The sequence below is a fragment of the Melanerpes formicivorus genome, unplaced genomic scaffold (genome assembly GCF_026170545.1).
Source record: "Melanerpes formicivorus ecotype bairdi unplaced genomic scaffold, bMelFor1.0.p_v2 SCAF_90, whole genome shotgun sequence".
Taxonomy (NCBI): domain Eukaryota; kingdom Metazoa; phylum Chordata; class Aves; order Piciformes; family Picidae; genus Melanerpes; species Melanerpes formicivorus.
Window position 1 is genome coordinate 1,813,636 of NW_027142442.1, and position 27,736 is coordinate 1,841,371.

Sequence of the window (27,736 nt, forward strand, 5' to 3'; positions counted from 1 at the left end):
GAAGTAGCTGCTTTGTATCGAAAAAGTGCTTCCTGATTCTTTGTTTGACTGTGCTACACATTGCATACCTTGGTGCAGAAAACACTGATGAACTCCAAAGCTCTAGCCCAAGCTCCAACATCTGCTGGGAAAACCAAAAAGATCAGCTGTGTAGTCCCAAAACCAGAGTCTTACCTGCTGTGCAAACCCCACGGACACAGAGCTGAGAGAGTTGCTTTATTTTGGTGCTAGAGAAACGGGGGCTAAGCAATAAATCACAAACCCAGCACGCTGCTAGCCCAGACAGCAGCAGTTGATACACAGTACAAATAACTATGATTGGTTATGTGATTGTACATCACATAAATCTCTGTATACGTGCTCCATCAATTCCAGAATTGGTTATACTATTACCTAATTCATTACACTAAGGTGGTCCCATACTTAGATTTAAATTCTCCTCCCAGAGGTATGGGGGTTTTTATTAGAATCACCACGGGTTTTGCAGAGGACACCTCAATGTTTTGATCCTTGTACAAATTTCTCTCCATTTTGCATAAAGCAGCCATATTGAGACCATCTTTACAATAGCTGACAGAATTTTACTGTCTTTACAGAATCACACAACATTAGAGGTTGGAAGGGACCTGCAGAGATCATCAGGTCCAACCCCCCTGCCAAAGCAGGATTACCTAGGGTAGTCTGCAGAGGAATACATCCAGGTGGGGTTTGAACGTGTCCAGGAAGGAGACTCCACAGCCTCTCTGAGGAGCCTGTTCCAGTGCTCTGTGACCCTCGTAGTGAAGAAGTTCCTCCTCATGTTGAGGTGGAACCTCCTGTGTTTATATCCATTGCCCCTTGTCCTGTCACAGGGTGCAATGGAGCAGAGCCTATCCCCTCCCTCTTGACCCTCAGCCATTTATAAACATTTACTAAATCCTCTCAGTGTTCTCTTCTCCAGACTAAAAAGCCCCAGGGCTCTCAGCCTCTTAGATAAGTTATTTATTTTCTTCATAGATAACACACCCCATCATCATTTAAATATTTTGTTTTCAAAGTTCAGCAGGCACAGGAAAGGAGAAGTGAACCATGGGGTTCAGAACAGGTGATCAGACCCTGACAGGAGACATTAGGAGCTGAAGCACAAGTCCATAAAATCAGGTACAACAAAGCCTAGTTAGCTCTTACACAGCTACCCCAGGAAGATACGTACATAGAATAAACCAGGTTGGAAGAGACCTTCAAGATCACCGCGTCCAGCCCATCAACCAATCCAACCCACCTAAACAACTAACCCATGGCACCAGGCACCCCATCAAGTCTCCTCCTGAACACCTCCAATGACGGCAACTCCACCACCTCCCCGGGCAGCCCATTCCAATGGGCAATCACTCTAGAACTTCTTCCTAACATCCAACCTAAACCTACTCAAAGTGTGAAACAACAAGTGAGGTTCTTTGCAATGCAGTGCTTAAAATCACCTATCTTAAAAGTGAATAACTCTTCTGTCCAAGTTTATTTGCTGTGCATCATAACTATTGCCATACAAAGATGTCGTCCCCCTCCAAGCAGCAGGGACAGCTCGCAGGAACGTGTGAAAAAGCTCAGACATGGTCTGCTAGGGATCATTCACTCCCTCTACTGCAAGGGGGCTAACTGGCAAAATGTCATCCAGCCAACAATAAAAATAATTATTTTAAAATGTAGATGGTAAAAATCTCACAGAAATGGGATTAAGGAATCTGGAACAGCTGTGAAAAAGCAAACACAGGACTAACTTGAAATGTCAATCTCCAACTTTTCCAGTTTGAAAAGCAGAGTTCTTTTACCCATTGTTACCTACAGCCTCATAAAAATTCTTCCCTAAAAAGAATGCAGTAGTATCACAGTATAACCAAGGTTGGAAGAGACCTCAAAGATCATCGAGTCCAACCTATCACCACAGACTTCATGACTAGACCATGGCACCAAGTGCCACATCCAATCTCCTCTTGAACACCTCCAGGGATGGTGACTCCACCACCTCCCTGGGCAGCCCGTTCCAATGATGAATGACTCACTCGGTGAAGAACTTTCTCCTCACCTTGAGCCTAAACTTCCCCTGGTGCAGCTTGAGACTGTGTCCCTTTGTTCTGGTGCTGGTTGCCTGGGAGAAGAGACCAACCCCTTCCTGGCTACAACCACCTTTCAGGTAGTTGTAGAGGGCAATGAGGTCACCCCTGAGCCTCCTCTTCTCCAGGCTAAACAATCCCAGCTCCCTCAGCCTCTCCTCATAGTAGCTACAACTGGGTTTAGCCAACCCACAGCATTGCCTTTACTATGCTTGAAAAAAGCAGGGCAGGAATTCTCACAGCAAGACTCCCCTAAGGAAAGTAAGTGTTACCACCCACTCAGGTTTATTGGCATATGACTAAAAAAAACATACACCCGACTTTACATGGAATTTTTTACTCAAGCATTTAAAGACATCACACAACCTAGAGGCAATCTGCCATTCTGCCTCTTGCAAAGTTGTTACTGAATGATGATTTTGGATAAGGGTGGGAACACTGCCATTTAAACCAAATCATAGCAAGTATCTGCCTTAGTTCAAAGATCTCATTCGCGGCTCTCAGAATCAAGGCAGCACATTGATGATGTTGCTAAGGCAATGAAGGAGCAGCCCACACTCAGAGGGAAGAAATCACAAGGCAGCTACATGGTCAATTACACTTAAGGAGACAACACCATGAGATTCCAGTTACGTATGTATAGCAAATATCTTACACCTGGGGGAAGATTATCCAAAGTATATTCAGGAGGAAATAAAAGACTGAGCAGCTGATATTGGCAAGAAAACCCTAGAGTGTAAAATTCTGCAGCAGATCAGACCAGAGCGGCAATGGAATATAGCTGGAAAACACAAGCACACCCTCCTCCCTGCCTGCCTTGTATCTGTGGTGGCTGTAGGAACAGCATCCTACATATACCCAAGAAAAAAACAAGTTATTCTCCTTGCAGTTCCAACAGAACCTCCTGGTGTGGCTTATGCAAAGATCACATAATCAACAGATGTAAAAACTCAGGGAAGAGCTACCTCAGGAATATCGTTGTGAAAGGAAATTCAATGACAAGAAACTGCAGAAGTAAGTCAGGGCAATAGGAGCATGGTTCTGTTCTTGCCTTTTTTGAGTCACATGCCCTCAAAAGGAAGTTATTGAACATGTACATTCTATTGCCAAAAGTGAAATACAAGAAGCCCTTCAGGACACAGCAGCTTTCTCCAAACACAAGCTGGACAAATTATCCTCACAGGAAAGATCACTAGAGATGGACACCTGGAGACCACAGCTCCACTGGCAGGCATTCCAGCAAGCTGGAAGCGCAGAAGAGTTTAAGGTGACGAAGACACAGACCTCTAGCAGTGGAGGAGCAATCAGGCATCTGTTAGTGCCATTCTGCAGGAAGCTTAGGTCACTTCAGCTGCAGCTGAAACACAGCAACTCCCAACTCCTTTTCCAAAGAAAAGCAAAACAGGCTTCCCACAAACATTGCTGAGCAAATACAAGTATTAGCATTGCAGCAAATACTGCAGAAAAAGCTTTGGCTTATCTGTTTCGGTTTACAAAAAGGCCCAAGAAACAGGCAGTTTTTCTAAATCCTCTGCTCTTTTCACCTTCTGCAGAGAAAGCCTGGCCTGCCAGGGACATCACACCACCACCAGTGGTTGTCTGGAGGAGGAACCACAGAACAACCACAATCCAGCTAAGTTTGTCAGGTGGAGAAGGGGCAGCAGACCAAACTAGCAACTCCTGCGGTCTGCACCAGTTTGAACTTTTGTTTTCCTCCTGTGAAAGATGCATCCATTTCAGATTTGTGCTCTCTCCTTCCCAGCAAGCCACCTTGAACATACAGGAATTGCATTTCCCAGAAACTTTGTTCACTAAGGACAAGGCCACTTCACACCTATGAAAGACTAACAGAGTGGAGGGACACAATCAAAGCTGAGAGAGAGAAATACATCGCATCAACTGGCAGGGGGAGAGAAGCCATAATTTCCTAAACCTCTGCCACAGGAAGCTCTGAAATGCACAGGCAAGAATTCCCTCATGATCTTGCCAACCAGTTGCCAAGTTAGTTTGTCACAAGTCCCTGATCCACCAGTTAGGAGCAAAGACAGGTGTTGCACACTTGGTTTATTTCTCACATACCTGAGCAGCTTGTAAGAAATGAGCAATGGAGTGTGTAACATGCTCATCCCCTTACGCGTGCATGCAGCCAGCAGCTGCAGCAGGCACTTTGTACAGGGTGCAGCCCACATGGGCACAGCAGGAGGGGGAATACACGAAGATAAACCTCACTTAGGAATGCTCACGCAGTGTGTTAAGTAGTGTGATAATTAAATCGTTAGTCACATTGACAAGTGGGTGGAAGAGGCTGGAAACGTCTGATGCAGTTCGCTACAGGCAATTATAGATTTACCAGCGATGCATCTGTCACACACAAAGATGGGCTCAGACCCAAGTATCTGCAACAGCTCAACTTTAGCCCATTTCCCAGAAGTAAAATGGGATGAAGACACCAGCTCTGCATCCAGAGTCCTCTGCAACAGCCCAGACTCATCGCCAACCTACCACACGAGAACAGCTGTGCGATTTCACACACTCTAAGTATGCATCTGGGCAAGACCTTGCAGAGGCTAACCCTTATCCAAAGATCTGGGAATTTCCCTTCTTGAAATCCTCCCTGATAACATTAACTAGTTAGGTAGTGTTTATGTGCCCCTAGTCCTGTTCCATGGCTCCTCTTGCTTGGCTACTGCACGACAAAAGCCTCGCAGGCTCAACAGAGATCTGACAGCAGTTTGGATTTACCTGCCCTTCTCTTCAGTAAGCATCTGCCACTCACACAGGACTAACTCATCTTTGCAACAGCTTAGTACGTCTGCTGAAGTGCAAACCTGAAATTAATTCCCTTTATCTTAATGAACTAACTTTCAGATGGCTGGCAATGATGAAAAACTCGAGAGCACCAGCCCCATTTCACTATCAGCCTCAAAATTCCTCTGCACAGAGCAGTGTAATTAGGAAGGAAGTGGGGGGAAAGCGAACAAATGGTCGCTTGCTTGCTATGCTGGTCCCACTCCACGGAGAAGCCTGTGCAAGCCAGTACTTTTCCTGAGTCCTGAATTCTAAAATTCTTTAGAAATTAACTGTTGCCAAAGGAATCCACAGGTTTGCAGGGTGCCTGTGTACTTGCTGCTTCCTGTAACGGGTCAGCTTACAGGAAACAGCAGTCGGTAGGAATGCAGGCAAAGAGGACAAGACTCACACAAACAACTGAGGTGGGTTGGTTTTCCCCAAAGACATTTTATTTGAGAAAGTTGACAAAAATCCCCCAATCAGTCATTACAGGTAAATCCATACCAGTCCCCCCAGCCTGCTCCTCAGTAATCAGACCAGTACAGTGGAGATCAAAAAAGCAACACCAGAACAATGACAGTGTAACAGACACCTGGGGAACCTAAGACCTTGATGCCATTTTTAAGATATTTGTATCCAAACAAGGATGGGGAGAGGAGATCAAAACAGACAAGATGGAAAAGCCCCTTTCTTGTCCTCTTTTTTCAAGTTATATAAAACCAAATGCAAAACCTTAACAGATCTACAGGCTTCAAACTGTAGGACCTAAAACTACCTTCAGATTACTTCTGTAATTCAGTCCTGCGGCATCACTGCTGTTCTGCACTGTAACAGCTTTCAAAACCATACAAGGGTAAAAATGGATGCAAGGGCAGAGGAGTGGACTTGGGTTCTTAATATGGCTTTACCAAACAAGAAACAAATTAAAAGCAATCTCAGCAGCTGCCTCCGGGACTAACAACTTCAGGAGCTTGGCAATGGCAAAGAAGAGGCTAAATACAACTGTATTCAGGTGACAGGTCATCCTTAAGCCTCTTTCCCATTGCCTCACCCTGGAAAACCGTTTCCTCCCCAGCAGCAGATCAGAAATTGTAAAACCATGCTTTTTTTCAAGATGGTAGTCCAGGCCCAGGGCCATGACAACTCCTGCCTTAGCCATAAGTGTCTAGGCATAGGAGACAAAAATGCTGTGCTGCTGAACCATTTGCTCTGAAGGAATGCAAAGAAGGTGAAAGAATTTTAATCACTGCCTAAAAACTGCCTGTTTTTTCCCCCTGTCTGGCTTGTTTAACATCCTGTCATCTGGACAGCTGAGAAATGACGAGAAGCTGCCTGCTCTCTGTAGTACCGCACAGGAGAAGAATTCTGTTGAGAGCAGACTTCCCTCCAGACTCCACTCAGACACAGAATTAGCCTATTGCTAGCCTGTACTGCTTTTCTGAGCTCATCCAGTAACTCCTCTGCCAACTTGCAAAGCACACCTTAAACTGCCAGACCTCGAAGCAGAGCACAGGCTTTTGTACTTCACATTAGCAGCAGCCCACCCTGCTTTGAGGTCCTAGCAAAGGAGATTCAGCCAGCTGCCTGCTGGACAAACGCTAGACTGCTAGGTGAAAAAAAGTCTCCTGCCCAATCTAAGACCAATTTTCCAAGCATAACCTGATCTTATTTCTTCTGTGACTGTATCTAAGGCCTCTTGTCTGTACAAAAGGCTGTCCCTGACCAAGGTTTTCAGGAAAACTGCTGCATCATTTCAGAACAAGAGAGGCAAATCCATGACAAGCACATTGGAGCAAGGGTGGGACCAAGGCTGGACAGCTCATTTGAACAAAGCAGGCTTCTCCTTTCCAAGCTCAAACATGTTGCCAAGCCTTCCATTCAACGCTCCCCTTCCTCCAGGCTGAACCATCATATGCCCAAGTGCCCTGACCTGCCAGCACAAGACACCAGCTCCCACAGGGAGAAACACAGAGGTCCGCAACAGGAACCAAACCTTGGACCTCCCTCTATCCACAGGCCCTGCTGGAAAGATGAATCCTATTGCTTTGCACTCATCTTCATACATATGAGTCTTAGCTCCCAGCTGGTTAGAACAGGGAATGCCCTGCTCTGCCCCGGTGCTAGCTCCATGGCACCTGAAGCCTGGTCAAGCATCTCAAAGTAACACAACAGTCACAGACAGGTGGGAGACATTATTAAGTCAAGATTGTAGAAGAACAGACAGCGCAAAAACTTGCTGCAGCTGTCATGGAAACATCTTTCTTTATTTAATTGCTGCCCCAGGAACCCCTTAAAGCCATCATAACCTCCCCCACCCTCAACATCCAACAGGATTTCACAAGTCCCCTATTGCCTCTGATGTTTAGGCTCCCCTCCCCATTTAGGGTCCAAGTTCCCATAGAAAAGCCAGTGGGTATCATCAGTGAGACAGTTCCAGGGGGCCACGGCTGTGTCCCAGCGGCGTGCAGCTGGGTCTGAGAGAGGAGGGAGAGGAGGACTTGATCCATTACTCAATTAGTTTCTTGGCCTTGAAGAAGCGACGCAGGTAGAAAACCTGCCAGGTGGCCAGTCCGATGAGACAGCACATGGAGAAAATGCTGAAGTACAGAACCCGGGTGTTTGTTGACTCTGAAACAGAAAACAAACCACGGCATGGGAGTCTAACAGCACAGATACACCTCAAGGGGGCAAAGCTCCCAGGATTTTTCTCTCCCCATCCCCCTGAAACTTCAAAGGCAAGGTATCACACAACATAAAGGCAAGGGCACTGAAGCACGAGCAGCACTTGAGAATAAAAGCAGAGGGAACAATGGTAAGGATAATGAGGGGGAACAAGGTGAAACTGTGGATAATGGGCAACACTAAGTGGTACAGAGTAATTCACATTAGGAATGGAGACAGAAAGAACTGATTTCTAGAGCTGGGATACACAACACTCACTGCCTGTTTCAGAGGGAGGCATAGATCAGCAGGTTTCCCTTATTAGGAATAGAACAGGCAGAGACCACTACAATTGCTTGATCTCCAAATGCTGTCCTAATAACACATTCAGCAGAAGTAAGGGGTCCCAGAGCTCCAGCCCTCTGAAGGAGCACACCCTCTCTTACCATTTGTATCTCTCATCTCCTCTTCTCGCTTCTTCATATAGGCAAAGTCATTAACGATGGACTCTGAAAGATCTTCCAGCCGCCTCAGTTCTACTTCCAGAGGCTTCAACTTCTCCACTTTAGCAATCTAGAAAATAGAAGAGTAAGGCAATCACTGAGCCAAAACCAAAAGCTCCCACGTGGGATTTTACTGCCAGTTTGAACCACTCCTCCTCACGTACTACAGATCTGGGGCATCCTTCCCCTAGGGAAACGCCTCTACAAGCCAGAAACTACCATTGCATAAAGCACTATCACTTCTCCCACCTGTTCTCCAAAACACTCTCCTGCTACACCTACACAGCTGAGGAACACAGTGTGCATACAAGCACATTTCTTCCTTATTCGGCCTAATGTTAGCTTATTCACAGTTGGCTTCTGGGAGTGGGTAGAAGAGGGTGCCACATGACTAAACCTCCAGTGAATAGAACTCACAGGCTGAGATACAAGTGACTAACTTGCATACGACATCGTGCTATAGGCACACAGGCTATTAGCACCGAGACTCATTTTGCTAACTGCTACCACACGCCCCAGAAAGCTCCGGCAGCCTCATTCCCAGTAGTAGCGGTTTGATTACACCCACAAGAGCTGAGGGCTTCTCACTCAGATTGACAACCCCCAGGGTTGTGTGCGCTCGGTAGGGCTAAGGCAGCTACAAAGTGCCGCATCCGCCTCAAACCACCAGGGGCCGCTGCTGGAATGCTTAGGGTACGGGCGGCTGCCTCTGAGCCTGCCGGAGGGAAAGTCACTTCCCTCCTAAGAGCTGCCTTCACAGGACACACTGTGCCGACCGTACAACCCCCAACTCGCAGACTTGTACCCCAAAAGAAAAGTCCACCGGACATTCAGTGGCAAAGCACAGGCCACAGTGGCAACTACTTAAAGTTGAACGTGTAAGCACATGTTCCTGCCCTGCTCCTGGCTGCAACCTGACTACACGTTGTGTAAAAGGACATTGCTGAAAGGAAGCCAGCTGCAATTCCTGCTATTGCTACAGCATAGGGTTTGGGTCACTCTGACTCTTGTGTAGTATTTGTCACTATTACAAATAAATGACAGCCCCCCGGCCCTTTCATGAAGGCCAAACGTTGTGTCCCCAGGTAATTGCAGCAGAAGATGAGCTACAGAAAACACACAGAGCACTTGCAGCTCTACATCAGCCTCGCCACCACACAGGATTACTCAGACATAAGCCACTGGGTGGCATCCCTCAGTGGTCCAGGTGCTGACAGGCAGGCAACAGGGTGCCCAAGGCGAAGTGTCGTAGGGTTGGAGCCTCAAACGGTCACAGTGAAGACATCCCTGAAACTTCCAAAGGCAGCTGCTAGGGCATCACAGTCCATCTGAAGAGATGCTCGTGACCAAGCCAGAGCTAAGATAATCACCCATTTCACTGAAGGGTCTGCACATGACACATGTATCCTGGCAAGCTGCAAGCCATCAAGCACTCATCTGAGGATTTTTATGCTGAGGTGAGCTGTACATTACAGCTCTGCCAGCACAGCAGTGTCAATTTTGGAGTGTGTTTGTGAGGAGAGGTAGGAAATGGGAGGTTAAACCCTTCCTGCTTTCTGTCTAGTAGGTTACACTCAGCAAACCCAGCAGCCTGGACACATTACCTGATAGAAGCTTTGCTGGAAAATGGGCACAATTGCAAGTGTGCCTATGGCCCAAGCTCTGCTAACTCAGGCAGCTTTACTGACAAGCTAACCCCACACTGACCATCTCTCTTATCTTCCTGGAGGGCACTTTTCCTCATTCACAGAAGACTACAAAAGTTCCACTGGGGAAAAAAACAGGGCTTGCATGCTCCATCCTGCAGCCTTTCGTCTCTCTTAACAGGTGTAGCTATAAACAACCAATAGCTACTTTTAGTCCTGCTTGTACACCAAGATGCACATCCTGGAATCTCCTTCATCCCTAGTGAAGCCCACGTGCAAAGCTGCTCTGAGGGATTCCTTGCAAAAAGCCCACCAAGCACCTGTGATGGTGGAACACCATCATCCTAGAAGGAACATCTGGACCACTGAACAGTCAAGCTGAGAGCTCCACCAAACATGTTCAGGGGCAACTCAAAGATTTGTCAAAGTGTAACTCACTTCCTAGCTTAGAAAGTGACATGCTATAGTGAAGAACTGGCAAGCAGCTGATCTGGAAAGGAACCTACATCACCAGACTTTCTTGGTGCACTCTGACAAGTCTTTTTACTTTTTGCTACCTCCATTTCTACTTACCAAATGAAGAAAGTTATTCCTCCCTGCCTCAGAGAACTAAGGTGTGACAGTACCATACTCAGGTTTTATAACCCAGCTCACTCTCCCAGTTGCTGTTCTCCAAGGATCTAACAAAGCTTATGAAGCTAGGCTTGGACATCACCTCTCCTCTCCCTCCATGCATCCATGCACAAGTATCAGTGACTGTCACTCAGTCCCCTGCATTAAGTCTCCCTGCATCAATGCAAAAAGAACTGGGGGGAAAGACAGGTCACTGGTACCTTATAGTAGATGAATATCACAAGCAAAAGGCTCATAAAAGCAGCAACTCCAGGACAAAAACCTGGACAACAGTCCTCCCCTCCAGGGCCTTATGGCAACCTGTCAAATCAACACCCACAAACACTACAGCCACCTGGGGAAAGAGGATGAAAAGAAATGAAAGCACACTGCAAAGCACTGTGGCTAAACATCTGTAGCAGCTGTACAAAGAGCAAACCACTTAAAGCCCTCTGCAGCCACACAACTCAACCAGGCTCAACACAGCCTACCACTCCAAGAGGTCCTCACAGGTCACAGATGCTTGCCAGTCCTGCTAAGATCTGCATTTTGGTATCAGGTGGGATTGCAAGCCTAAATCCTTCTTTTCCTCATGTGTCCATCAATCTAACTACACTGACAAGCATAATGGATACTTTTATTCCAAGAGAGTTGTATCAGTACCACCAGTGAGTACACAGATACACAGACATAAGAGAATCTTTCTGCATTAGGAACAACACTTCTAGGTACCACTTAGCATGTGCTGCAGGGTTGTATTTAAAGAGATTATGTAAATGTAGTCACCATAATCCTTCCAGTTACACTCTCAGGGGTCATCCCATAGGATTTCAACATCTTGTAATCCTTCAGCAGCTGATTGCCAGACAGATGGCCCAATGATTGCTTTACTCTTCCCCGACCTCAAATGCTTTTTCACTCTTCATGTAGAACATGTTCTAGATTGACATCAGCAATGATTGCTCTGCTCCTCTCTGACCAGGGAAGTAGACACAGCAATCATAGGCAGGAATCTTTCTCCACCATGCTAGGGGCTAACTGACTCCTAATTCTAGTGAGCACAGTAGCAGCCATCAAAGTTCAACATCCAAACCACCCAGGCCCATCGCGGCCACAAAGCAGCTGCTATTCCACACGGCTGGCTCCTGAGTTGAAGACAACTCATGTCCTGCTGAGATGGGAATATGTAGGCTCTATGCCTATTTACAATGTCACACCTTCAAACCAAACACCCATTTCACACCAACTCCTACTCTGCTAAACACCCTTACACTGAGACACTGCCAGTCCTTAGGCATGCACAAGCACCATTTCAGGGCCGTTGAGCCAGTACATCTTACAGCCAGGAAGGTAAGAACAGTCACAACACAGCTTGACCTTTAGGAGGATCTGATGTTAACCTAAAACGCCCTCTGCTGCGAGGGCTGGGGAAACTTCACCTATCAGTCTCTTGGTGCCTCTAATGCCTATGGCCAGAAGCTAGGTCATGCTGTCCTAGCAAAGAAATTCACACATTAAGCCCCAGTTCCCAGCGTACAGAATTAATTTTAGTTGACGTCTTTTTTTCTCTCCCCTAGCACACAAAGCTTCACTGGAATTGTGGGCTGCAGACAGGCTTTCATCACCACTGGGAAAACAGCTTCCCATCATGAGCCCCAGATCTACAAATGGCATCACGTGAGTGCTGGGAAAGGGGAGCCTGCAGTGCAAGCAGCCAGGGGACATACCTCCTCGTAGTTCTTTGCCTCAACTCCGTGCTTCATATCCAGAGTCACGAGCTGGTCCGGCATCCTCCCTGTTCCTGGAAGCATAATGAAAGGATTCATTGTGCAAAACATTCAGCCTGCCAGGAAATCACCAGCTTTCCCCTCCACTGAGGAAGAACTCACAACATCCCTCCCCTCCTTCCATGTCTGCAGCTAACTGCGGAGGCAGCATAGTCCAGCCTAAAAATACAGAGACTTCACAATAAATCCTGGCTGAAGGAGAGCCTCCCAAAGATAATGAGAACAAGCTGTAACCAAAAGTGCTAAGTGTGTGTAGGATGCAAGTCTGTAAAAACTGCAGAGGATTAGAAGATGAATAGCAGCTGCTATGTGACAGGCTGGCGAAAGGCAAGTCACCAGAGGACAAACGTTCCACTGCAAAGCCCACGCTCCTCCTAGCGGGAAGTACATCGGCCACTTGTCAAGGTGACCAGGGTTGTAAATGATGCCACATTCCAAGGAGCAGAAGGTAAAGGTGTTCTGATTGAGCAATATGGCATACAGGGCCTACTGACCTTCACATGCTGCAGTTTCTGCAGGATCAAAGGCAATCCCTTTGCCAACATATCTTTTCAGGGAAAGAACAGCTCAGATGCGAGACCCACTCTGCTGATACAAGACTCAAGATGGCAGCAGGCTTCTGAAGCTGGGAGAGTACCACTTCAGAGAATAGCTAGCTGGAGCTGCACAAGCAGGGAGTCTGAGAAGGCTGCAGTCAGCAGCAGAGCAGGTTGTTTTTAAGGCTGTAACCTGAAGGTTAACCACCTTATTACTCTCTACAACTACCTGAAGGGAGGTTGTAGACAGGCGGATGTTGGTCTCTTCTCCCAGGCAGCCAGTACCAGAACAAGAGGACACAGTCTTAGGCTGTGCCAGGGGAGGTTTCAGTTGGATGTTAGGAAGAAGTTCTATACAGAGAGATTGCCCATTGGAATAGGCTGCCTGGGGAGGTGGTGGAGTCGCCATCATTGGTGGTGCCCAGGAGGAGACTTGATGGGGTGCTTGGTGCCATGGGTTAGTTGTTTAGGTGGGTTGGACACAATGATCTTGAAGGTCTCTTCCAACCTGGTTTATTCTATGTATTCTCTGTATTCTATGGCTGCTACAAATTGTCACATCTAAGAACACTCACAATAGGAAAAAAAAACCCAAGCATATAGAACAGGCACAGAAGATACCCTAAAGAATGCAGCATGTCAACTGACTTTGCATTCCACTATACCACCCACCAAGGAAATGTCTGTACACACACATGCCCAAATTCCAGCCCTTTGGGGCATGCAGTTGCCCTCAGCTGCTAACAAAACATAAGGTCTGAATTCACTTACACTAAGAATTTCAGCATCTTTATCCAGAAGCACGTCCAATACTCACACTCTGCCTTAGGAAGTTGCCTGGTGGGCATTCCATCAGCCCACAAACCAATTCAATGTACATGGTACACCAGGTCACTCCAGTCAAGAGCTAGGAAGATACTGCAGATCCAACAGCCCCAAATTTTCTCACTATCAGCTCTTCACCACCAGAGCAGAATCACCTCCACCTACTTCTGGCAGAATATGGAATAACCTCCTGAAAAGGGGTATCAACTACCAACTGCTTCTTAAGGTTCTTGAGGTGTAGAGGAGCTCAAAATTCAAACCTGCTATGTAAGAACCCAACACATAAATCAGGGTTAGGAGTGGATTTTCTTGTTTGTTTTCTTATAAAAGATCAGTTACTATAAAAACAAACTCCAGACCCAACGCTTTTCTTTAACAGAGACTGACAGGCCAGACAGATAACAGTAGCTGCAAAAGAAAATTCAAAGCACACAGTTCAGTGAGAGAGGTTTTTAACATTGTTTAAATTACAGCAACTTGGGTGGACAGCTGAAGCTTCCAGGAAGACATGGGAAAGATGAAAAGGGCAGTGAACAGGAGAACAGAACTGGAAGGATTAATTTATCAGGCTGGAAGGGAGAGCTGCCAAGAGCCAGTAAGAAAGCAGAAAGCTCAGAGCTGCTGGGTGAAAAAGGATGGAAGGCAGACATTTTGCAAGAGGTTAATATTGTCAGGGACCAGTGTGGAAAAACTCAAGCTGCTCTTCTACGACTTCAGTGAGCCCAAAGCACTAGGCTACCTTCACACTCATCATATCCACAATACCTCCCTGCTCCTCCTGCAACCAGGGCTCACCACAGCAGCCTCAACAGCAAAGAGAAAAGCAGTTAAGTCCCAGAGATCCAGACAAGAGGACACAGTCTCAAGCTGTGTAGGGGGAAGTTTAGGCTCGATCTTAGAAAGAAGTTCTTCCCAGAAAGAGAGATTGCCCATTGGAATGGGCTGCCCAGGGAGGTGGTGGGGTCAACATCCCTGGAGATGTTTAAGAAAAGACTGGAGGAGGCACTTAGTGCCATGGTCTAGTTGATCAGATAGGGTTAGGTGATTGGTTGGACTTGATGATCTTGGAGGCCTCTTCCAAACTGGCTGATTCTGTGATAACCAATACCTAAACTCCCCAGTAGGTCTTGAAGAGATCATCTCACGTGAGCACAGAACTGTTCCTGGGAGATGAGCGCTGCTCCTAATTTGCAAAGTCACTGAGAAAACAGGATGGCTGAACAGAATGCAAAACACCTTTCCCACAGGAATTCCAGCAAAAATGTGACATAACACTCTTTAAGAAAGAGATAAAGATTAGCACACAGGACATGCCCTACAGGGAAGCACGTAGTGCAGGCTGGGCTGTTCTCAGAGACTGGCACAGTGTGAGTAAGTGTGCCTGGGAGCAGAGCACTGGTAAGGAAGATAGGACCTTCCCACCTTGGAGAGGAAAAAAAAAGCCTACTAACACCCTAAGAACTCCTTCACTCAGATAAGGTGGACCTTCTAAACAGGATCTCCTTCTCACTTCCTCTTCCTCATTTCTGTGGTTAGGGATTGTGAAATCTCAGTTGCTTAGACCCAGCAGGTCCCAACGGCTCTTAATTTCCTCTACCAACAGTTTTTCTCCTTCAGTGCTCCACCAACATCCTCCTTGGCTGCTGCACTTACTTGATGAGACTGTGGAAAAAACCAACAACCCTCTAAAGAGAGACAGAAGGATAAACCAGCACTTGCTAAGTTCCCCCATTCCCATGCTGATCTTAGAGAGGAAACAACACACTTCCTTGCGATGTGGTTACTTCTTCCACAGTACCTTAACCAAGCCCTGTAGATTATCAAGCCTCACAGTGACACCTCCCTTACTTTAATACTATCTTAATTTCTAGCATAGGTATGGGAGATCTGGAGACACTCATGATGCTGTATCTCTCTTTAGCAAGGAGTTTGAGTGTCTGGGTCCAAACCAGAAAACAGTAGCTTTGAGGCCCCAAAGGCAAAGACTCCAGAAGAGAACTCAGCTGCTCAACTGAGCAGCTCTAGATTTTGGCACCTGAACACCTCAATGGTCACCAGATAGAAGCTGCACTTCAAAATATTTTTACCCTCACCAGTATTGAAAGCTTTAAACCAAACCTGCTGCAACAATACAAGGGAGCCAGGAAACAGATATTTGCTACCAGCAAGAGCTACAAGGGACTCAGTCTAGGCAAGACACCTCTGGTCACAAGCACTGAAATAGCAGTTTAGGAATAACTAAAGAAAGAAGTCTTTTCCACCTGTGTGTGGTCACATGGAAGCTATGAAAGGACTTGTGGGACTGTCTGGAGACATCCCAAATACCCAGGTGCTGGACAGTAAATAGCATGAGTGAGCCCCAGATGAGTCACTAAAGCCAGCATATCTCAATGTGTTAGGTTGCATTTGGAAGCCCTACCTTTGGGGGTGAAATAAAAGCATTTGAGGTCACTGTCTTATCTGTAAAGTATTACAAAAGAGGTGTTACAGGTCAAATTCCTCCCAGCTCCATCAAAGAAGATGACCTTCTGTGTCTGGACAGTTCTCTTCAACTTGCAAACTACTTGTAACTTATATGTGTGCAGAAAAGCAAACCATTGTATCTCTCCATAGAGATGAGGAATGCTGCTAGTGATCACCCTGTGAAATCTTTTCACAGATCACCCTGGGATCTTTTAAGACCCAAGAGCCAGGTCCAGGGAGCAGAACTCTGTCAGTGACCATGACAGGATGCGAGCACCTGCAAACGCGCACACGCTCACACCACCACAACCCAGACTAGGGCCCAAGCGTTGGCTGCTTGCAGCACGTTTGTCCTGAGGTTGAGCCCAGCCACTCAAAGCAGCACATGCGTCACACTCACAGGAAATCAGCCACAGCACTCCTTGGGCAACCATCTCTGCAGCACAAATGCAAGGCTGACGTGCTGCTCATTTCCCCTTCCCCTTACTGACCACTTAAGAGAGTAGCTGGGGATGCAAACCAAGGCCCTGCTTCCTATATACAGATACACTCCCCAGCCTCAAAACATGGCTGCTGAACCAATGCAGGATTGCTGCCAAGTACACGTTGCAGAGAGATGATACTCCACCAAATGGTAAGAGAGAATCAGCTAGGTAGAAAGATGGGGTCCTGGAGATGATGGCACCCTGCTGTGTCCTGGCTTGACTGAAAGTGAGGAGAAACATGAAAAGGGGAAAAGAGGTATGGTTTGCTCCCCAGTGCAGCCACTCATTGCAACTGTGGTGACCTCTGCGGGGGGAACACACAATTCCCCTTTCAGAGGAAACTGAACCACTCTACACAATAGCCAGAGAGGATTACTTAACTTCACGTGCAACACTGACAGCAGATACTCTGCAGTAAGACTGCTTACAATCTCCTGAAGATCACCTTTAAAAGCCCAACTGTTCTGTGGACCAGACTCACAATCACTTTCTGGAGCCCCTATTACAAGAGGGATATGGAGGTGCTGGAACGTGTCCACAGAAGGGCCACGAGGATGATCAGAGGGCTGGAGCACCTCACCTGTGAGGACAGACTGAAGGAGTTGGGGCTGTTCAGTCTGCAGAAGAGAAGGCTCCCAGGTGACCTCATTGTGGCCTTCCAGTATCTGAAGGGGGCCTACAGGAAGGCTGGGGAGGGACTTCTCAGGATCTCAGGTAGTGATAGGACTAGGGGGAATGGAATGAAGCTGGAGGTGGGGAGATTCAGGCCGGATGTGAGGAGGAGGTTCTTCCCCATGAGAGTGGTGAAGCCCTGGAATGGATTGTCCAGGGAGGTGGTTGAGGCCCCGTCCCTGGAGGTGTTTAAGCCCAGGCTGGATGAGGCTCTGTCCAGCCTGATCTAGTGTGGGGTGTCCCTGCCCATGGCAGGGGGGTTGGAGATCCTTGTGGTCCCTTCCAACCCTGACTGATACTATGATACCCCTAATTCACACACCTATATGAACTTGTTCAGAATCTAGCAGCAGCCAACAGACCTTTCACTTCACTTACCCACAGGAAGCTTGCTCTCAAAGCATGCCTCAAACATATCGTAGTCTTCAGTGGTGAAGGCAAACTTGCCCTTAGTAGCATCCTCCTTGGCATACAGGATGTGTCCAGCTGAGTCAGTTATCTGTAAAAGAGACAAGAAGGGTAAGGAACGTTGTGTTTTGCCGCCATGGGCTCATACTGCCTCTGCTATTCAGGAAGAGTTCTTGCAGCACCCCCTTTGGAGATGCTGCATTCTCTTTTCAACAGTTTCCCTCCTTTCTCGTAACTACACCAATTCCTTTCTTCCTCATCCTCACACCAGCAAAGTCAGAGTGCCTCTAAGGCAATTATTGACTCTTGGATTAAACAAAAAGAGAACTCCATCAAAAAAAACCAATCAACCAACTGAAAACCCCCAAAACCACACCAATTCCTCTTCCTCCTACAACCTCTGAATATAGTCTACATTTTAGGAACTCTAGCTGAACCAAACTGTTATATATTGCCTTCTCTTTTTTTGTTTCAAGCAAAATTCATAAATTTCCATAGCAACAGAGAAATGGAGAAGCTTTGTGAGAAGGAAAAAAAAAGACTACTCATTCCCTTGAAGATGGAATGGGGAAGTGCACATCTATTCCTCCAGAAATGAGCTATCAGCATGGCCCTGAGTTATACAAGGCATGGGTGCCAGGATCCACTGAAGTGGCCACTGCAGAGGACAATTCAGACCACACAGACAGACTAATGGCTCCTTTGTGCTAAACCTATGAAACAGTACTAAAAATAGGCAAAACCAACAGAAGATCTACAAAGGTGCTTAACCAGAGTTTAAAAAAAGAGAAAAAGACACACACATCACAAAACTGACTTGAGAATTATTGTGCTTGATTAAAGACTCCATTCAGTTGAAACACACTGACCCTGGAGAGCCGGGGAGGGGGAGGGGGAAATGAAGCTGTAACAACGCTGCGTAAAAATCAACAGTGTGTGCTCCACTGGAACACTTCCCCATCTCTCTTAATTCTATCCTTCAACAGCTATGCCTGGAAAAGCATGAGTGTGCTAAAGTTATCAGAGGTCTTTGGAAGTCCTGGAGGTGAAGAGACTAAAAAGCCTGGGAGCAATTTTAAAGCTATGTAAAGAGAGAAGCACACAAAACAATGTGTGGTGTGGAGAAGGTTTAAGTCAGACACTGTCCTTTACTTAAAACAGAAACCCAGTGTCATTTCCCTGCACAAAGGCCATACAAAAGGTCTGTGTACCCCAAATTAAGGCACTTTATTCTTATTAGAACACCTAATTTAACTCCCTGCCGTGGGTCACTATTGATGCCAGCAACCTAATGCAGTGAGAACAGGTGTGAACTGCCACAAAAATAACAAAGGTTGATGTCTTAGACAAGAAAAACAAAAAATATACAAATCCCGATGCCTCAGAGTATCCAACATAACTGCCAAGACTGTTGTGCAGAGGAAGCTTGTTCCTAGAGGTTATTCTGTTATTTCTGTTACAGGATTGGTTGTGGCTACCACAGGGTATTTGTCAGCATCCAAGAGCAAGGAGGGGCACTGTTCTCCTGTGATGCAATTCCCGCTCAAAGTTCCACCTGTATTCAAGCGGCCAGCAGAAGAAAGCATGGCTGCGCAGTCAGGCACAGGCAGCTGCTGTGCCATCCCCGTGCCACAAGCCACCAACACAAGCCACTAGGCTACTGGAAGCACGCAGGTCGAGTCAGCAGGCCCTGCTGGAGTACCGTATGTCTGCATCTGATCATGCAGATGTGCTCTGGCCACCATACAGGGCACACTACTCGTTGCAGTGGTCCTGATTAACCAAGCCTCATCAGGGTGGTATCATATACTATGCACACCGAGTTCTCCATCCCAAGAAACAGTGACAGGAACACGGTACAGAAAGCTTTCCAATGTCCCTAATACTTTGAGTACTATTCCTTCAGGGCTTTGTAAACACCAGAGCTAATCTTTAGCTGAAGGACATTATGCTGCTCGCTCCATTTTTGCCCTTTGCAGCTCTGGCAATAGCCTGCTCATGAACAGGAATCCGGACAGTAAAAGCTCTGCTATCCGCTTTCATCGAAACTGAATAGCATTACCCCAACCAGCCCAATACACTGCCCATTCAGCCGGGCCTGCGGGGGCGGCAGGAGCTGCTAATAGCCCAGCCAGAACACTTGTGGGGGAGTGGACCTGAAAGGGATTTTGTCATGCTATTCTAACGTTATTTACGGTAACGCAATCCCCTACAGACAGGGCATTGTTTGCCCCTGACGAAGGGCCGGACGGTTCCCCAAACCGCCTGCCCCGACAATGGGGCAGAGGCACGTGGCTGCGCCCAAGGGAGACCTCAGCCGCCCTGACGCAGCGCCTTGGCGGCCAGCTGGCAGAGCCCACAGATTCCACCGAAACAGAGGGTGCCACTGTTGGCGCTGGGGGTATCACACACAGAGAACTTAGCTCACCGGCAGGAACTGGACTGAGCCCGGGTAGAATTAACTGCCCACCTCGTACGTTCGGGGCCTGACCCAGGGGACCAAAGCAAACTGTACACTGCAGAAGCACAGCCCACCTGCAGACGTGATGTCCTGGTCTAACTTCTCCCACACAGACACAAAGAGAAAGTAGTCTAGTAGAAAGTATCTAGAAATCTAGAAAGTATCTAGTAGATGAGTTAACGGCACTTACACTAGACCCAGCTTGTTGGGAGGCCACAACACACCTGAACAGTAAGGAAAGCAAGAATTGCATGCATTATTATTTCTTCTTTGTAGCTTTTCAAAATAGGACAGGACTTTCTTCTTTTATTCATTTTCATGCTGTAGTTAGAATAAACTAGAACTCCCATGAGCAGTCCTAGCTGGACACCAGCTTCAGCAACAAGCCAGACTAAGACCCAAGTATGGGAGTCATCGCTTCACCACCTCCCTAGACAAGTCCTCTGTCACAGAACTGACTTTTGAAAGAGCCTGTGGAGCCAGCTGACCCAAGAGTGGGCAAGCAGAGAACAAGGAGGCTTGATCACCAAGCCGTAAGAAACAGATGAGAACATGGTACTCAATACCAAGTACATGCACCTTACCAAGCAAACACTACAGCAGCATTTTAAAGCCTGCACACAGACAAGTTTCCTCTTACAAATGATGTAAGAGCAGCAAAACAAGACTTTTAAAACAGCAAGACTCCAGGAACAGCTTTCTGTAGCCAAAACCAAGCACAATTGCCAATACACCAAGGCTGGCTGTAGGCAGATGCTGAAAAGGCAACCTGATTTCAGGTGATGTCCAATACTCACTCAGCGGCACTCAGTTCAGGTGTTCCTGAGCAGACCATTCTGACCCTGTTTGAGTGCCTACTTTTGAAGCTTGTTGGGAGCTTAGTCAGAAATAAAAAACAGACAGAAAGCTCCTGTAAACTGATTGTGGTGTGGCAGACCTCACTCAGCCAGGTGGGAAATTTGAAGGAAGCTTAGAGAAGGCAGAATGGGGACAGAATTAAAGTGAAGCTGTTGAAGTTTTAATAGCTTCTTATGACATAGGTGCATTAGTCACACATACTCTGCTAACTACACTACCTAAAGGTCCTTTAGGATCATTTTCTTCCGTGGAGCAAACACCTGCCTCCTTAAAACCCATGTGAGCCATGATGGCCCAAGATGGGAACAGCCATTTCCTATACAAAACCTCGTGTCTAAACCCCCGGCTTTCCCTTTCCCTGCGGCCTGCTGCTCCATCCCGCTGTGCCAGGCCCTGCGAGGGGAGGGAGCCCTTGGAAAGCCACGTCACCCTCTTTCCTCCTCACATTATCTCTTATCACAGCGGCCCGCCTCGCCTTCGGCGCACGGACTATATGGCAGCTGGCGGCACAGGCCGCCGCGATGAGGTCTTTGGGGGCGAAAAGCCTGCATGTGGCTGAAGCCAAACCCCTGCCGCGCTCCCTCGGGAGCCGACACGCAGACGGCAGAGCCCCTGGGCGGGCTGGCGGCCCCTCGCACGCAGCGGGCCCCGCCCCATCCGTGCCCGATGCGGCACGCGTAGGCGGACAGGCCCGCTGCAGCCCCACGCGGGGACAGCTGTCACGCGTGGGAAACGTCACTCACACCCCGCCCCGCCCCCGCACGGACGGGGAGGCGGGGTCACGCCGCCGGCACGGCCGACCCTTCCGCCCCCCAGCCCCGGCCTGTCGCGGCGCCTCTGCCGCGGTCGCACCTTGAGGTTGGCGGAGGGTCCGGTGGAGGAGCCCGGTGGGGCGCCGATCTCGTACTCGCCCGTGACTAGCGTGTCACGGTGGATCTCCTCCCGCAGGCACTTCCGCGCCTTGCCCGGCAGCTGGAAGGAGATGGGCCGCGCCAGGCCCACCAGCAGCAGCAGCAACAGCGCCAGGAGCGGGGCCTGCCCCAGGCGGGGGCGGCCGGGCAGCGGCAGAGGCATGGCGGCAGCTCCTGGTGCGGCAGGCCGGGCCTCCGCCTCCCCCACACGTGACCAGCGCCGCCTGCGTCACGCCGGGGCGGGGCCGGGGCGGAGCTGCGGGGCAGCGTCCCACGGCAGCGTCCCACGGGTCCTCTGCTAGCGCCAGTGCAGCGCCTCCTGTTCTTGCCTTCGTCGTGGTGCGGGGGAGTGCGGCTTGGCCCTTTGAGTGGGCTATTAAATAATAGTTAATGACATTAATTCGTGAATAATGGCCGATAATGATTCATGGTAGTTCCTTCCGTTAAAGAACTGAGAAACTAGAAAAAAAACTCAAACCCTGCTGTGAGGCAGAGGAGCATGCTGGGGATGGACTGCGAGGTGTGAATTTCCTACACACCTCCAGGCAGCCGAAGTCCTTCAGTGGGAGACACATTTGCCCTTCACGTTTTTGGGTTTATTTTGTTTCTTTTTAATTTCTGAGTTATTTTCCCCCATGGCTTCTTCAGCCAAGAAAACTGAGTTTTGTCAGGCGTCTTGCTTCTTTACAAATATTGCATGACAGTAGCAGAAGTATGAGTGAATTTGACAGCAACTAATATCCTGATCATTTTCAAAGATAGTCATAGGAATATTTTTTCCTCTCCCTGTCCAATGTACGCTCACACCTACATTTTCTTTTGTAACTCTTGGTTTATTTAGGAACACAGCATTAAATAACCCCCCAACAAGCTCTGGACTGCTGCTTCCTCTGACCCCGCACCCCTAGCCTCCCTGCCACAGGGACATAGGGACCATCATTGCCAAGGAGAAGGTGCATGACTGGCAGAAGCAGCTTTCCCTGCTTTGCACAGGAGTACAGGGAGAAGGAAGACTTCCCAGGTGTCTGGTTATGATCGGCTCAGCTGCAAATATTCGAGTGTGCTGAGATACAAGAAAAAGCAAGAAGTAAGAAATAGTCAGCAGTTCTAGAAAATAAAAGATCTCCTTTATTTCTATCAGCTTTAATAAATAAATAGATAAAAGTTACACCATTGTTTGGCTTTTATTTCTTACACATCACCAGTCCTCCCTCTCTGGGTAAAACATGTCTTTAGTGTCAAGCAGTAACTAGGAATTGCTACAAACTTCAATCTGAAGAGGTTTAAAGCAGCAAGCTTAGTTCCCAGATGTAGCCTGTCTTGATCTGCACAAGGACATCATAGCCAGAGCACTTCAAGAACAGTTCTGTACTTTCATATCCTTGAGCTCATACTTACTGAGACAATATGATGAAGCCCTCCATATGAAGGAACAAAAAACTAAGCCCAACCACAGAGCACTCCTTGCTTAAAAGGAAATAAAGTGAACCTCACAAAAACAACTCCCCACAACTAGACCCTTCATACAGATGGCACTTTAGGGAAATAACAATTTTCCTTAGCAGAGAATGTATCTTTTAAGTGAAGGCCAACTGTGCTTAAATATTTAGCATGCTATTTTACTCTAAGCTCTAGTTTATTGTTTGAAATAAGGTTTATGGTCACTTATTGCACATTTCAATGCATCTTTATTCTTGTGATTGTTTCACAAACCTTCCCTTACTTGGACAATTAAATTATTTGCTAACTTAACGAAAGAAACCTTTAGCTCCCTCTGCAATATCTGAAAGTATATTTGCACAATGAAAACATTCTTTCCGTTGCAGCACTTAAGGCAGAAATAGATATTATTTCCCAAGCTTTAAGAAACATAGATTACTAGAATCTGGAGATATGAAATGTCGTAATGTTGTACCACAAAATTCCTCAGGAAGCGTGCAGAGGAAGACAAATCTCTCTGTGCAGAACATTCCTCACACCAATGACACGTACCCAGCCTTCTAGCACCTTTAAAACACTTTAAAAACAATTATGCTTTATTTTGGGGGGCAAATATCAAAGAAAGTGGCTCATTTGTGCAAAGATAGCCTCATTTTCTACAATCTAAGTGTGAAGTCAGCCATCAAAAAAGCAAACATTTAACTGACTACAATCCCTCCCTATTGTGGCCATTTTGTCACAGTACATTTTTAGATGAGTTATATTTATGACCGACAAATTTATCCCCCAGTTTCTGTTGTAGCCTTCTCTCGTGTGGATGCATTATGCTGGAAGATGCTGTGCAGGCAAGTTCAGATCTAATTATAAAACACCATCAGAGATGCTTTAGTGTGTCATGAAAGAAAATAGTACGGAGCTGCTGTGAATCTCTTCACAATCCCCAGCTTTTAACTCCTTAAAGCACTTATACAGGCAGTGGGACAATCTTCCTTGGGTGTGCAAAGCAACTTCTAGCAGAGGGAAAGCATTTGAAGATCCTTCCAGCTGCAGGTTTAGAAATAACAGTCTTGCAGGGACATGCCTTAATGTTTCCACATAGCAGAGGCTGGCAAAATGAACTGCTTCCTGTAATTCTGAAACACTTAACCAAGGAGAAGAAGAGATTGGTAACTTGTTACACAACTTTCCAGATGGAGCGATAACCTATATTAGCCTTACCTGCTGTGTTCAGCATTATGGGAGCTTGCCAATTAGCTTCATCAGGTATTCATTCTCACTGCCACTAATCCATAGGCAGATGGGTGTACACCCAAAGTAAATATTACCCCCTTGTCTGCCAATCAGGAGACGCTGCCAAAATTTATATCATTTTGTTTGTGTACACCTTTTACATTTCCAAATATCCCTAAGTCGGTTTCACTGCCGTCTTGAAAGCAACACAGGCAGCGATGATTTGTTCAGCTTTCAGCCCTGGGTTAAGAAAGGAGCCCTGGAAACCTTTGGGTGTCTCTGTATTTTGAGGTAGCAAAGGCCCCTGAGGAAAAAAGGCACTTTCATATTTTTTTTCCCCCTGCAGCTGAGGAAGAGGTTTGCAGCAGTCAATTTTTTGCCACGCCAAAATGTATCTTTTTGCTGCAGTTAATGGCATAAAACAACACTAACTTGCTGTCTCCACAAAACAATGTGTCTGAATGTGTCTGAATGATGTAATTAGCCTTCTTTTTTCCCCCCCTTTTTTCACTGTGTGTGCGTCAGCTGCAGTGGCATTTCTGCATTTTCTTATTTTAGACAATAAACAGTTGAAAAAAATTTTTCTTCCTAAGAATTATTCTAGACCTTTATGCTCTAATTGTTTTGCATTCTGCCTTACACCTGGCAATCCACTACAAGCTATTGAGAAACTTCTCTAAGAACTACATATGCATTGTGACCCTAATTGCTGGTTTTATTAACCATACAAAATTATTGAGTCTCTTCTTCTGGAAAGGGCAAGGTCACTTGTTTTAAGGGACTGTATTTGAGCTCATTGCTGGGATATAACCATCATATCATAGAATAGAATAGAATAGAATAGAATAGAATAGAATAGAATAGAATAGAATAGAATAGAGTAGAGTAGAGTAGAATAGAGTAGAATATAATGGAGTAGAATAGAACAGAGTAGAATAGAATACAGTAGAGTAGAGTAGAGTAGAATAGAATAGAATAGAATAGAATAGAATAGAATAGAATAGAATAGGAGTAGAGTAGAATAGAATAGAGTAGAATAGAATGGAGTAGAATAGAACAGAGTAGAATAGAATAGAGTAGAGTAGAGTAGAGTAGAATAGAATAGAATAGAATAGAATAGAGTAGAATGGAGTAGAATGGAGTAGAATAGAACAGAGTAGAACAGAATAGAATAGAATAGAATAGAATAGAATAGAATAGAATAGACCAGGTTGGAAAAGACCTTTGAGATCATCAGTCACTATTGTGATCACAATCCAGATAGGGAGATTATTCATTCAATAAATCAGCAATATTAATTCAATAAAGAGCCACAAACCAGCACTGTGCTGCTCTGCCTCCCCTGTAATCTGTTCCAGAGACCCCAGGTACTGAGTGCTGGCCATACAGTTAAAATATCTACTGTTTGGATAAGAGGCATGGAACAAAATAATTTTTAGACATCAAGACACATAATCCTTTAAGGAGACAAACTATTATTATAAGGTATTTATACATACCTGTTTCCATTTCACCCAGCGACTGAAGTTATTTCTACCTAAAGTAATTAAAACTCCTCTGTAAATGTGAATTGATTTTGCTTGAAATCAGTTGTATAGGGCTTGATCTAAAATGTGAGTTCATTTAGGGAAATGAAACTCTGGTTTTTTTAGCTCATAATAGCCTTGGTGATTATAAATCAAAGCCAGCTCAGGTTCAATCACACAGCAAACCACTTGGAGGAAGCAACCCTTCAATGACACTTCTTTTGGCTCTTCTCAGCAGTTTGCCTGCTGACAGGCATGTTTTTGGCTTTCCAGCAGTAGCCTGGCAGGCTTATAAAGCTCCCTCCTACATTTTTGAGGAAATCTCCCACCAGCTTTCACTTACTGCCCTTCGGAAGCTCAAGGAGAGCCCATTCCCAACAGCCAGCTCCAGCCAAAGCCCTGCTTCTCTCATGGCCTCAGCAGCATGCACTGTCAGTCTCTCCTCCTCAATAGCAGCTGTGTCAGGATTAACCTTCCCAACAAACACCAATAAAGTGTCCACCTAGAAACCTCCACCCTCTGCAAGAAGCAGATGGCTCATTATCTTCTTTCAACCCCCTAGCCTGAGTCCTGTCCTCCACTGACCTCTATGACAAATGCCTCTACTCAGGGAGGGTAAGATTCTGCTGTTTACATAGGCTTTCAAGAAGCTCTACAAAAGATTTCATGCAATTTTGTTACCTAATCCACGACTCTAGAAAAAATCAAAATAAGAGAGGCTTGGGGTATTGTCATGTCTCAACAAGCAAACTCTCCAATGTTAAGTCTTTCAGTTGTGAAACACAGTGCAGGCTCAGGGCAACACAAGAGAGATCACATTGCAAGATTTGGGGCATTAGTTTGTAGTTACTTTTCCTTAAAAAAATAGAACTAGGACACATCTGATCGAATGCCCATCTCTGCATCTGATGTGGTGTGAGGGCTGAATACCCTTTCCAAGCAGTGGAGGTTATTCTAGGGAGAAAGTAATCTTGTCCTGAACCAGACATCTAAATCCAGTGAGGTCAATCTCACCCAAGTTTCTTCAAAGTGAATTTAGGCTGAAATCAAGGCCAAATCAGCAATTACATTGTATGTACATGTCTCACTGAGCAGTCTCACCACCCATGAAACAGAGAGATAAAGCCAATTTATAACAAGCAGCACTTTAAAAAGGAGGTGGATGGCCATGCTAGGTCCACCTTCCTGCAGATCAGGTGGAATCCTCACTCACCTCATCACTGTCAGCTGCTGGGGACTCTCAGACTAGGTCCCAGACCAAATCCCACACCCACCAGTAGCTCCTTCTCCATTGTCCACTCTCTGATAACGGCTAGCGATGGGCATGACGTGGGAGAATGGAAAAGCTCACAGCAGAAAGACAGGACACACTTACTCCAATGCCAGACCTTTACTAGTCAGAGCTAGCCAGAGGACCTCAGAAAAAGTGACTCAGTACCCTTTAAAAAACATACACTGACTACCAGCCACAGAAATTTCAACGCTTTTTAATATTGCTGAATTCTTGAATGAAATGCTTTCCAGGCTCACTGTCCAAGGCCTGTAAAAGTATTTCCTTACACCAATTTCAGTTTTTCACAACTGAAAGCTTATCTGTCACAAAACTTGTCCTCCAGTTGCATCTGATGGGAACACAGCCAAGTCCACTCTCAAGGAAGATGACTGCCAAAGCTGTGAGGAGACAGTGACCGAGAGAAGAGTGTGAGTGGGTATGAGGAAAGGCTCTTACTTGAGTGCAACTGCAACTCTTCCAAACGATCCCCCGTTGACATGAGTTGTGATTTCAGTTGCATTTTTAAAAGCAAAATTGTGAAGTAAATCCTTAACCATGT

At 46.5% G+C, this 27,736-nt stretch overlaps 1 protein-coding gene across 1 annotated transcript; it reads right to left on the reverse strand.

The window, feature by feature from the left end:
- Nucleotides 1-5,303: 5,303 nt before the first annotated feature.
- Nucleotides 5,304-21,918, reverse strand: TMED10 (transmembrane p24 trafficking protein 10). The gene is made up of 5 exons (XM_068165568.1): nt 21,650-21,918; nt 17,449-17,569; nt 12,030-12,103; nt 7,988-8,114; nt 5,304-7,508 (listed from the first exon to the last, which is right to left on the reverse strand). The coding sequence occupies exons 1-5, from the start codon at nt 21,869-21,871 to the stop codon at nt 7,387-7,389; spliced, it is 666 nt and encodes a 221-aa protein (XP_068021669.1). The 5' UTR covers nt 21,872-21,918; the 3' UTR covers nt 5,304-7,386.
- Nucleotides 21,919-27,736: the final 5,818 nt, after the last annotated feature.

What these genes read in the sequence shown, in the direction of transcription:
- TMED10 (XM_068165568.1), bottom strand. Translation starts at nt 21,871, where the DNA reads ATGCCTCTGCCGCTGCCCGGCCGCCCCCGCCTGGGGCAGGCCCCGCTC. An exon ending in AGGCAAAGAACTACGAGGAG is followed by an intron (nt 8,115 to 12,029) that starts GTATGTCCCCTG and finishes TCTATTTTCTAG; the next exon opens with ATTGCTAAAGTGGAGAAGTT. An exon ending in GGAGATGAGAGATACAAATG is followed by an intron (nt 7,509 to 7,987) that starts GTAAGAGAGGGT and finishes TTTCTGTTTCAG; the next exon opens with AGTCAACAAACACCCGGGTT.